General features: G+C 31.8%; 2 protein-coding genes across 3 annotated transcripts; one reads left to right on the top strand and one right to left on the bottom strand.

The window, feature by feature from the left end:
- The first annotated feature begins 173 nt into the window (after nt 1–173).
- Nucleotides 174–8242, top strand: LOC114165724 (DEA(D/H)-box RNA helicase family protein). 2 transcript variants are annotated; one of them, XM_028050299.2, is made up of 14 exons: nt 174–394; nt 1505–1654; nt 1897–2026; nt 2149–2218; nt 2426–2488; nt 4126–4200; nt 4459–4578; nt 4920–4961; nt 5546–5620; nt 6329–6475; nt 6654–6791; nt 7014–7125; nt 7213–7301; nt 7686–8242. In XM_028050299.2, exons 2-14 carry the CDS (start codon nt 1519–1521, stop codon nt 7806–7808), a joined length of 1320 nt encoding a protein of 439 aa, XP_027906100.2. In that variant the 5' UTR covers nt 174–394; nt 1505–1518; the 3' UTR covers nt 7809–8242. The 2 variants fall into 2 exon arrangements, with proteins under 2 accessions (XP_027906100.2, XP_027906101.2); XM_028050300.2 differs by lacking the exon at nt 174–394 and adding an exon at nt 683–705.
- Nucleotides 8243–9759: 1517 nt separating this feature from the next.
- On the bottom strand, nt 9760–10517 carry LOC146883359 (auxin-responsive protein SAUR78-like). Its single transcript, XM_085667989.1, has one exon. The coding sequence runs from the start codon at nt 10344–10346 to the stop codon at nt 9963–9965; it is 384 nt and encodes a 127-aa protein (XP_085524115.1). The 5' UTR covers nt 10347–10517; the 3' UTR covers nt 9760–9962.
- Nucleotides 10518–12271: the final 1754 nt, after the last annotated feature.

The following is a 12271-nucleotide window of genomic DNA, read 5'->3' on the forward strand; positions in this document are numbered from 1 at the left end:
GTAACCCATCAATATAATCAGAAATATTTAGATTATACATGTATCTAGATTCATTTTTACTTATTATTGAACAATACCTTTATTGGAAACTCAATTACCTTTTTTAATATTTTTTATATTTAAACATTTTTTTAAAGGGAGTTAAGATAGTCTAAATTCCCAATTCTCTTAAAAACCCTAATTCCACACCCAAATTCCAAACTTGCTGCTGCCTTTCAAGTTCCTTGCCATCTCTACGATTAGGACTCCAACAAGCTTCACTGCTCTTTTGTATTACTGATGTTATTCTTCAAAGCTCTATCATAAATCTTCTCCTTTTCCACCGACAACTGTTACTCTTTCTTTATCAACAACCCTAGATTCCACTGTTTTACCTCTCCCGAACTCAATCAAGGTACACAAGCAAATTACTATAAAACTAAATTTATGTTTTCAATTGAATCCCCTTCAGTTCCCTTCAGATTTCTTCTTTTAAATTAAATTAACTATCTATAATGAAGAGAGAATTATGTTTTCATTAGGTTCTAGATAATTATATATTCAAATAAAGTGAGTGAGGGCATATATTATTTGTTTATATATTTATATATTTATTCTCATAAGAAATATTACTGTTGTTGCGAAAGTTGAAATTGCTAAACCAAAACCCTTCCTAAGACCCTGCCACCCCCTCTTGCGCAGTTGGCATCCGCTGTGCAGTTTCAGGTTTTCAAATTTAACATCTTCTATGTGTGTATGTTTTTTGCTTTGTGAGTATGCATCATTTTCACTGTATACCTGTTCACTTTTCCCTCGGTTTCTGTTTTAGTTTTGTAGAGATCCTTTTAGTGTACAATAGTACAAATATGTTCTTTATCTTCTTCAATGCTTTCCTTTGTAACAGTGTTCAAAAAACCAGCTGTATCGGAAGGATTGATGATCTAATCTTTTATTTGTGCCTTAGTAAATTGGATTTTTTACATGTATAGGAAAATTTTAATACATATTTTTTATATTCCACTTGTGAAAGATGCATAAAGCCTGCCTCAACTGAAACTTGGTAAATAGAGTTGCATCTTTTCCAGAATCTCACTCACAGATTGTATGGGGGATTTACCAAATCAGAGTAGTTTTATGTAATTTGGAATGAAAATACGAGAATGGGTCCAGCTATTTCTTTGTTAACACGAAAATAATTTGTTCACATCAACAATTCAAACCTTATTATTTATAGTACACAAACACATGAAACCATGGTAAGATACACTTTACTGCGATTGATAAAATGGTGAGGACCTCCAAGAGATGTTTTCTTTCAATATAAAAAATCTGAGATTTATTATACTCTATTATAAAAGAATTACAAATTTCAAGAAGCTCCTGTTCATCACCGTCAATCTTTCCTGTATAGCTGGATTTTGGTAGTTGTTATGACCTAGGTAGTTATTTTGTTTGGTTGCTTTTGATGTTTATGATTTTTAACCATATGGAGTTATTTAAGTTTTAAGTTCAAAACTATAAACAGGTGAGAAACTACCAATGGCGGAAGAAAATGAAGAAATAAAAACATTTAAGGATTTGGGCTTATCTGAATCACTGGTTGAAGCTTGTGAAAAATTGGGTTGGAAAACTCCACTGAAGATACAGACAGAAGCTATTCCTCTTGCACTAGAAGGTTGTCATTTAATTGAGTTTTGTAATTCAATCTGATATTTGCTTTTTTGATTTTTTATTGTAAAATAGGACAGACAAAAAAAATGATAGTATTTATATCTTCAACACGAAACTTCTAATATATAATATATAAAAATGATTGCTTTTACTAATTGCATTATCTTTTTAAGTAGTTTTCTATTCTAACTTCAATATACTCTCCAATGGAATTGCTTACTATCTTTTTGGGGTTGTCTCTTTTAGGTAAAGATGTGATAGGGCTTGCTCAAACTGGGTCTGGGAAGACAGGAGCTTTTGCTCTTCCTATATTGCATGCCCTCTTAGATGCACCTCGTCCAAAAGATTTCTTTGCTTGCGTGCTGTCTCCCACTAGGTTTGAGATTTGATACCTAATTACGAGTTTGATCATCATATAATTCAAATTTTGTTTATTGTAGTAGTCCTGACTGATATTTAGCAAGTCTATTTTCTTCATTCATCATTTTATAAATTCAGAGAACTTGCTATTCAAATTGCTGAGCAGTTTGAAGCTCTAGGTTCAGAAATTGGTGTCAAGTGCGCCGTGGTGAGTTTCTATCTATTTTTCTAACATGATTCATTATTTGTGAGTTTGATTGCTTCTTTTTTACTGCATAACTTTGATTTTGTCCCTCCTGACCTGAATGAGCTTGATACATAGTGTTATAGGATGGTTAGGTATTATGTTAATATTATGTTTCGTAAATGAATATTAAACAATCTTTTTGATGGTCATCTTCTCCTTTTTCTCTAGCTTGTTGGAGGAATTGACATGGTGCAACAATCCATCAAGATAGCAAAGCAACCTCATATTATTGTAAGTTTCACCATCATTCCTGTAAACATCCTTTGATTATATTTGTTTGTTGTACTTGAGTAGAGTTTGGTAATAGTTGAATGAGACCCCGAAATTTAATCATAATATATCACTAATGTTTCACTAAAGAAATGCATTTTTCTATGTTATTGTTTGTTGATTACTGACTTATTCGTTATTGGTCAGAATATTTCATAAACATTGTGTTAATTATATGATTTCTCTTGCCAGAGATAGGATTAGCTTTGTTCTTACTTTCTTAAGCTACTACCTTCAATATAAATACACCTGGAGAGATATGTATAATGTTTGTAGTTGGTAAGCTATCAAATTCCAATTATGTTAGAGTATTAGCCTAAAAAGATTTATTTTATTGCTGGAACGAATTCCTATTGTTGATTTTTCATTCTTTTTTGTTTAGCATGTTTGCTTTCAAATATTATTGTTAAGCTGTTTAGCATGGTTCACATGGTTCCTTTAACACTCACTTTAATTTAGCTATGGTCCTTGGTAAAATTTAACTCTCAGTCCATGCAAGGAAAATGATTGATCAAATACCATGTTTTGGATGTTTTGAAAACTCAAAAATATTTTTAGTTAGTTGGGAAAAATTTTAAGAGGATTGTCCTATTATAGACTCCAAGTTTGTTAAGCTGACCGTGTAGTTTTTTACTTTGTCCATTAATTGTCTTCCTTAAAGCCAAGGTGTGGTTAGCCTTCTGAGTCAGTTATGTCATGGTTGGTTAACTTTAAAGAACAAGCCTCTTCACTGCAAATAGGATAATATTATTTATATTTCACCTCTAGATGTGTACCATCTATATATAAAGAGATTCGTTGGACTATAATATTCGAAAATGAACATTGATCCAACTGATTTGGAATTCCAAATTCTTGCTCAATGTGTCTTGGCAATGATTTATCTTTCTTTTTTCGTTTTTGCTGAGTTTTTTACTTTTGGCTGTATATGCACCAAAGTTCTAAATACAATTTTCCCTTTGCAATTGGCAACTCAAACAGCATAAGGGAAACTTAGGATACAGACCCTGTAACAGTTCTAAATCTTTCTTGGATCATGCTTTTATACTTCATTGAATGATGACTTCCATTTCTTTTTTGGTTCATAACTTGATTTTTCATCATCTAACATTGATAAATAGACCAGTAACTTTATATTTACCCCCCTCCACAATTTAATTGCTAAAATGAACTCTGGTTACAACTTTGGTCATTTTCATCCCACAAAGACTTAAGTTGAAGTTGGTGTTCCTCTTAACTCTTGTATCTTGTACAGGTCCTATGTTTACTAGGACTGATCTTATTTTTTCAGTCAATATCTTGGAATTCAACTAGGTCTTTATCATGAAGAAGAACATATTTAATTATTGCATTCATTGTTAAAAGCATTACAGTGGCTGAGTGAGACTGTTTATGGGTTGAAACTGTGCTCTTGAATGATAGAATATTATTCATTTAACAAGAGACAGCTGAATTTAAGCACACTCTGCTTGTACAAGATTGATAGTGTGCTTTTAATTAAGTGCGATCTTTAGTTTTCTGTTAATTTTTGGTCGTCACAGTTTAGCAGTATGGTATTTGTTTGTTACTTATTTATGTTGAATTTGGTATTCATGCAGGTTGGGACCCCTGGACGAGTTTTGGATCACTTAAAACACACAAAAGGATTTTCTCTTAGTAGATTAAAATACTTGGTATAATTTCTACATTTTTTTATATATTAGGTTATTGATGTTATTTTCTGCATCATAAATGTTCAGATGATTCCTTTCTAGATTCCATTTTTTTTACCTTGATTAATATAGGTAAGTGTTTTTTATGGATATGTTATAGTTCAAAAAATAAGCAAAGAGAAAAAGGGCATATCTTCTATTTTCATGAGGAGACTCTTGTCTACATTTCCATGCCAAACATGTTGTTGGACTTACATGGTTACTCTATATTTTGAGCAGGTCTTAGATGAGGCAGATAGGTTGTTGAATGAGGATTTTGAGGAATCACTTAATGAGATTTTACAAATGATTCCTCGAGAGCGTAGAACATTTCTGTTTTCTGCTACAATGACTAAGAAGGTATATTTTTCTTTATATTATGAGATATGGAACCTTATTTGAGGCTGGTCATAGGAGAAATTTTATTGGAATTTAACATAAATTCTGATTGTTGGTATATAATATTTTCATAGATTATCAAAAGCATTTTTTTTATTATTTTACAACAAATCACAAATTTATTATAGGTCGTTAGGAACATATGTTTACATGCATGTTCTTCAATAAGTATGTTATGGTGCAGATGGAATCAAAAAATTGGTTTCTGTTGCTTTCTTATATGCTGTAGATACTTATTGGTGACTTCTTGAGTGGTTCTATATTTACGTAGTTAATAGATAAAGTTGCACTCATTGTTGCAGGTCCAGAAGCTCCAGAGGGTTTGTTTAAGGAATCCTGTGAAGGTACAATTGTAATAGTCCAAATGTTTATCCTATGGGTAAATTACATTCTACATTTTGAGAGATGCTTAAATTACCTTGCCCTGTTATCTATTTTTAACAAATATGCACCCCTTCAATTTAGACGTTAATATCTTTCACTTAATCCATTTTAACATAAACAAACTACCTAGGCACTAGTTTCCCTCTTCGATTTTCAGTACCAGTGATATCTAGGTTTAATTCCTTAATTTTTAATTGCAAGAGATGTGACTAAGATTTTTGTTAAAGTTCCAATTTCCAAAGTCGAAAGTAATGAAACTTCTTTGATGTTTTAAAGCTCTTAAAATCAACAATAGGGTGTTCAAAATTAGTTCAGTGGGAGACTCATCCAAAATTTCTCATCATTGCTTAGAGGTTCATTTACTTTAAAACAGACTATCAAGCATAACTTATTTATTCTCTCAAGGGACAGTGTGTAAGTTGAAAATTAGAAGTAAAGGCAATATATTTAAGCATCTCTCAGACGATAGACTGTTTATTACTTATTTTACTTGTATATTTAAATTTTCTGTTCTGATGTTACTCAATTTGTTATATCATTTTAGATTGAAGCAGCGTCTAAATATTCCACTGTTGATACATTGAAGCAGCAGTATCGATTCTTGCCTGCCAAACACAAGGTTTCTCTTCTCCCTTATTCAGTAGCATCTTGGATTTTAATAACAAGAAATGGCCAATTGTACATTAATTTCCTTAACAATCATCCTTTGGTCCAATGAAGACTGTAAAGATTACTAACTAAAGTTATATTACAAAAGAAACTTCATGAACAGATGAGCACGAAGTACAAATCTGATATTGTCATTGTTTTCTTTCAATAAAGTTCATTGCTTGCAACAAACTCCAACTGTAAATTAATTCTTCCCAGTCTCCCTTATTCAGCAACATCTTGGATTTTAAAAGCAAGAAATGACCATCAATTGTACATCAATTTTCTTAGCACTCATACCTTTTTGGTCAGATGGAGACCATAAAGGCTATTAACACAAGATATATTAGAAAAGAAATTTCATGAGTGGACGACTGCTAACTACATATCTGATATTGTCATTATTTCCTCCAAAAGAAGTTTGTTTCTTGAGATGAACTCCAATTATAAATTAATTCTTCTCATTCTATTGATTTAGCTGAGTGAAAGTATTTTATTTAATCAAATACTATATAATACTACTATTTTAGAGAGTACAATGTTTGTATGAACACTTCTGATAATTTAGCTATTTGGAATGAAATTAATAGAAATTCATATGTTTTGGGTTTTATGAAGCATGTCTATTATAATCTTTTGTATATGATGATTCTGTTAAGTAATTGTGTTTCTCTCGTAGGACTGCTACCTTGTATATATCCTCACTGAAATGGCTGGAAGTACATCAATGATTTTCACTCGTACCTGTGATGCAACTCGACTTCTAGCCTTGATCCTTAGGAATCTTGGTTTAAAAGCGATACCTATTAATGGTCATATGAGCCAGGTAATTGTACTAATCACCTCATATAATTTGTAGTTGTAATTTGTTGTTAACTATTATTTTCTTGGTATTGGGAGAGGATGGTAGGATGGAATAAAGGACCCTCTGTGTCATGTATTTTCATTATTTACTTGGGAGCCAATCAAGCATATTAATTTTTGTTCTAGTAATCTTTTGACAGCCAAAGAGACTTGGAGCTTTGAACAAGTTCAAATCTGGGGAGTGCAATATTCTCCTTTGTACTGATGTGGCTAGCAGAGGACTGGATATTCCCACTGTAGATATGGTGATTAACTATGATATTCCCACAAATTCCAAAGTAAGATGTGTTATGTATTTCCTTTGTTCTTTTCTGACATGTTCTATTATATTTATAAATTTATACCAAATCAAAAAGTTCACAGGTTTCCTGTAATTATTATAATTTGTTTTCATGGTAATACATGACGCATCTCAATTAACACAAGACCTAGAGTTTAGATAAACTTTTTGGAATTTTTCACTTTTATATTCACTGGATTCCTGACCTTGTTGGCTACAGGACTATATACATCGTGTGGGAAGAACTGCTCGAGCAGGACGCTCTGGAGTTGCCATTTCCCTTGTAAATCAGTATGAACTGGAGTGGTACATCCAAATAGAGAAGCTTATAGGTGAGTAGAGCATATGGCTAAGGTATCTTTGTTTAACTTTTTAAAGAACAAAAGTTTCTCACTTTGAGATATACGTGTATATTTCAGGCAAAAAGCTACCTGAGTACCCTGCACAAGAAGAGGAAGTTCTCCTTTTGGAAGAACGTGTTAGTGAAGCCAAAAGATTAGCTGCTGCGGTAAAATTTTGTATTAATCTGTTAAATTTAGATTATTTTCTGTCTATTTCTTCTTAGAAGCATAACAAAATTAATGGGAGAGATATCGTTGGTTGGAAGTTGTCGTAATTGAATCTAGTTTTTATTTTTTTCAGTTTTCAGGTATTATTTAGTTTCTGAGACCAAGGGATTGTGGTAAAACAAACTGTTTGGGTAGTAATGCATTAGGTTATTGGTTCTAATCTTATTGTACAACAAACGAAAGCAACTTGTGTTTTGTATGAGTTGTTTGTGCAGACATTACTCCTGGAATTAAATATGAAGGATTAGTCATCAGCCAATGTTTATGTGATTTCAAATACTATTGTGGAAAGTACTCAAATGTTTGTTTGTTTGCTTGTGTAGAAAATGAAGGAGGCTGGAGGGAATAAAAAAAGGAGAGGTGGGGAAGATAATGATGGGGAAGATATCGACAAGTACTTGGGTCTCAAGGATGGAAAATCATCCAAGAAGTTTAGAAGAAGATGAAGTCATATAAATAACGGTGAGTGTGTTAATGCGGCAGATGAATGAACCAGATGAAGCCATGAAAATTTGAGGCTAAACCGAATGGTCATGCAACTTGTGTAATCCATTTTTGGGCAAATTTTGTTACTAAATTAAAAAATGTTTCTCCATGGATTGATTATAAACATCTTCCTAGTGATACTTATTTCAATTTACTAGAACTGTCTGTTATGAAACCGTGAAGAATCTATATAAAGTAACATTGATTTATATGCCCTAGTGTATTTTAAGAGATAAGTGTGTTTTGTGCAATTACCTTAGCTTTTCTTTCAATTTGGAGACAAAAACAAAAAAACCTTGTAAGGTGATAGGTTTTATATTGTAATTGTGTGGGATTAAGGAGTTACTCATCTTGATTTGCTTGAATTAAAAATATATTTTAATTTTTACAGTAATTGCATGTTTGTGTCTGTAGTTCGGTGTGAAGTTAATTTTCTTTTTATGCAGTGATCTTTATTTACAATTTTATCTTTACAGTACATTTACTTTTACAAGAGTATATGAAAATATTAGTTGTCCAGGAATCTGAGAAATTCTTGATTTGTGTGGTTATGCAAAGTCCCTGTCTAGCCAGTGGACAAAGAAAACATGAACTAGTACCAGCAGCAGTATTATAAATTTAGTTGGTAACAAAACGTGTATTATCAAATTGAACAGGCACATCGTTATTATGTGTGGATTTATGTTTCCACACAAATGACCGTATTTATGTTTTCTTCCTGCACTTCAGCAATACCAGTTTATATTTTTATTATAAGATGTAATTTCAAAATAGAAAATCTTCATTCTGGATGTATAGAGATATGAAATTTACAAAAAAAAAATGGCTTCTTTTGTCAGTAAAGTTAAATCATAGTGAAAGTTTTACATTTAAGATTGTTAGAAGGACAAAAAATAATGCTTTCTTGTACTTCAAGTTTTATTCACCCTATATAATATTCCCCGTATGACAGAGTGATCCAACAAAAAGGAGTAGTAGTTGAATTAAATTCTGAGTCTTATTTGCTTTGTTAGATGTAAAAGATACAACAAAATATGATGAGGGACAATATAAAATTTTAAATTTAGTATCTGCTAAATTGCAAGGCCCCCATGTTTTACATATATACCAGAAAAGGATAAATGGAATAGTGAAACTATAGTTGTGAACATATTCAGTCATTTATTACTCAAAGTTGGTGACATGATATGAAACTAGTTTTTATCTTTGGTGAGAAAAACATGAATGTAAGCTTAAACCGCACTTTCATGGAGTCATCTTTATTTATTGTATCTAAATTTGCTATACTGTGTTCTTTGGAGTGTTAATTGTGTGTTGATATGGTAAAGTAAGTTTTGGAAAGTATTTTCTTTTGTATATTTTTTACGAAGTCTTAACAAAACAACGATTGATTACCAAAAAATACATCATACATTTTTATAAATGATTTATTTTTAACAAATTATCATTTATTTATAACGTCCTTCCTGTCTCCATCTTTCACTTTTTGTTAACTGTTCACCTTTTTTATTCTTCTATTATTTTCATTCCATTGTAAAAGTGATAAATCTGCTTCCATCATGATTCAGGAAAGATGAAAATTGTGTTTATTTTAATTCTAATCAACAATTAAGGAAAGATTCTACGTGTATTGTGAGAAGTTTTACAGTGTTAACTGATTTCTATTAAGAACTTAAAAAAAGTAAAACATCACAACCCTTCCAATTATTAATCAAGTTTACTATATTAATTGTAACTTGTTTTAATCTGCGTATTTTTATTTTCAATAAAAATTTCCTAGCTGTCATAGAAAACTATCTGTGATTCATTCTTACAGGTGTTATGATGATATGTTATCCTCTCCCTTAGAGTCATGCATCTGCATCCCTTACCTAAAGAACAGTTTTATTGCAGTAATCAAACACATGAGACTTGAAAACACTAAGTTAGAACAGAAATCACATGCAATTACAGAACAGTTGAAGGACCATAAAAGTGATGAAGTATAACCATGGAAACAAAATTGACTCACAACAAAACTAGACATCTTGCAGACAGAATGCAAGAACAAAAACAACATACACTTACATACATTAGACTGCTGCATGCAACTAAAACTCTGAGAATGAAAACCCTTAAAACACATAGAGTTCAGCCAATTCCTCCAAAGAGTCAGAACCAAACATAGGATCTGCATTTTCTAGCATCCACAACAGATGATCAAAGAGAACCACCTCACAGTTGATAATCAAAACACTTTTATCGTTGTTGCCCTCTTGATTTGACTTGTTGATTAGAGCTTTCAGAAGAGGGTTATTGAGATACTTAGAGCTGATCACATACTGTTTTCTTGTGCTGCCAACAAGTACAGTTTCACAATGTTCATCTTCCTGCATGTCATGCACTTTCCATGAATCTTCCTTCACAAACTTGGATCTTAGGCTATTATATGATGAAGAACTCCCTAGATGCCTTGAAAAACTCTTGCATTTACTAAGTATTAGATTGAGTTTGTTCATGTTTGTTTTGGTTGAGGGATGTTTAGTCTTAGGGAAGAAGAGGGACAAAGAGAGGGTTGGTTGTGGAAAATCAGTGAATGAGCACAAAGAAGATTAAAATAGAGTGAGAAATGAATTGTGCTGAGCTTTTAAAGAGAGTTCGAAGCAAAATCATTGTATTGGGGTGCTAAAAGAGTGGGCTCAATTTGGATTCAAACAATTTTAATGACACAAACAAGTCATCATTAGTTAATAAAAAAAAGGTTCTACCTTTAACTTACATGCGCAACATACAGACATAACTGAAATTGTTTTCAGTCATCCCTTGTTAGGCATCGAAGCAAGAGCCATTTTTTCTCTGAATCTGTTTTCTTCCTTGGGGCCCACTCCTCATTTTTATGTCCTACTTCAAAAGAGTAAGAACTTACAAAACAAAAACTGAACCTTTGGTATAAAGAGGAAAATTTTGCAAGAGCTGCTGATCATTTTATAGACTTCGAAAGAATTTTGATTTGTTTTAATAAAAATCTCACTGTAGAGAATGCAAGAGGTGTTGAACGCACTGATCATGTATTAAACTGAGCATCAATTTTTCAACAAAACTGAATATTAAACTTATCAATATCACATGCAAGTAGAATTAGAATGGACTAAAAGATTCTGAATTCCACTACGTGGTGAAATTTTAGAAATTTTGTTCAGTGTACACAAGTTGTGTCGTAGGGTCTTTTTCATTGCTCTGTGCATCTGATCTTTGACAGCATTTTTCATACAGGTTGGTAACACACTACTCTAAAACCTAGTCCTTGTTTAGAGTGTCACCAAACATGGTTATTGATGTGCTAAATTGTTTGGAAAGAAAAGATTATTATAAGCTGTTAAGGTTATGTATGTTATTATTTGCAAACAACAAGTTTTGGCTTAAATAGTTGACTATTTTTCTATGCACTAACTGATATGAGCCTTAAATAATAAAATGACTATAGTCAAAGATAAAATTTAATATAAGAATCACTGTTCTGACAAGTAAATGAAAATGTGCTTCTTCACAAATATATTATATTTCTTTGCTATGAATATATCTAGAAGTTTTCATCACAAATAGAAAAGGAGACACTATATATGTGCCATGGGGTTTATGTCCCACAGGAATGGAACCTTAACTAGGTGTTTCGTCTTGTGACTGATGCCTTAAGATTGTGCACATAACCCTTTGTCTCCAAATATCTCACTTTGTTCCTTTCTGACATAAGAGTCTTCTGCAATTTCAACCGGTTTGAACTCAGTAATTAATTAGCCTAAGATGGTGAAAAATGAAAAATACATTTTACTGGGAACTGTTCCAACCCACATAATTGTAGCATGTGACGCAGAACTTTTTGGCTAGATCTAAAATCTGTATCACAACTGCAAATACAAAAACAAAAAAAAAGAAAGAAAAAAGAAGAGTTTGTTTCTCACATTCCTTGTCAAGCATAAGGGTTTAATTCAAGTAGAAATCAGTCTTATTGCTTTATGCTCTGAAGTAAAAAAAATGTACCATTCTAACAATAAAAAACTCAACTTTTTGACAAAGTATAATGGTTTGAGATTAATATTTGATCTTAGCATTAGATAATGATTAATTGGAATAGTATAGAATTGAGTTAAAGTATTCATGCTTTCTTCTGTGACAAGAAGATATGGTGCTCTTCCCAACACCTAGAGAACATCTCTCTGTTTTTAATTTTAACGAAACGCATAAAGTTATCACTGTCCGATGTGGTCCTTTTTAAAATTTCACGTTCACTTGACGTTAATATTTATGTCAGTGGTATAGACGAGATTCCAACATGCAAAGCAAATAATAGAGGAAAAATTACATTTTTCAATGTACCATAAGCAATGAGCAATATAAGTGCATAATTAAGTAGGTGGATGAATATATAGTTGTCTCCTAAGTCTCT

Source organism: Vigna unguiculata, chromosome 10 (genome assembly GCF_037176805.1).
Source record: "Vigna unguiculata cultivar grain cowpea cultivar isolate G323 ecotype 2 chromosome 10, ASM3717680v1, whole genome shotgun sequence".
NCBI classification, from domain to species: Eukaryota; Viridiplantae; Streptophyta; class Magnoliopsida; order Fabales; family Fabaceae; genus Vigna; species Vigna unguiculata.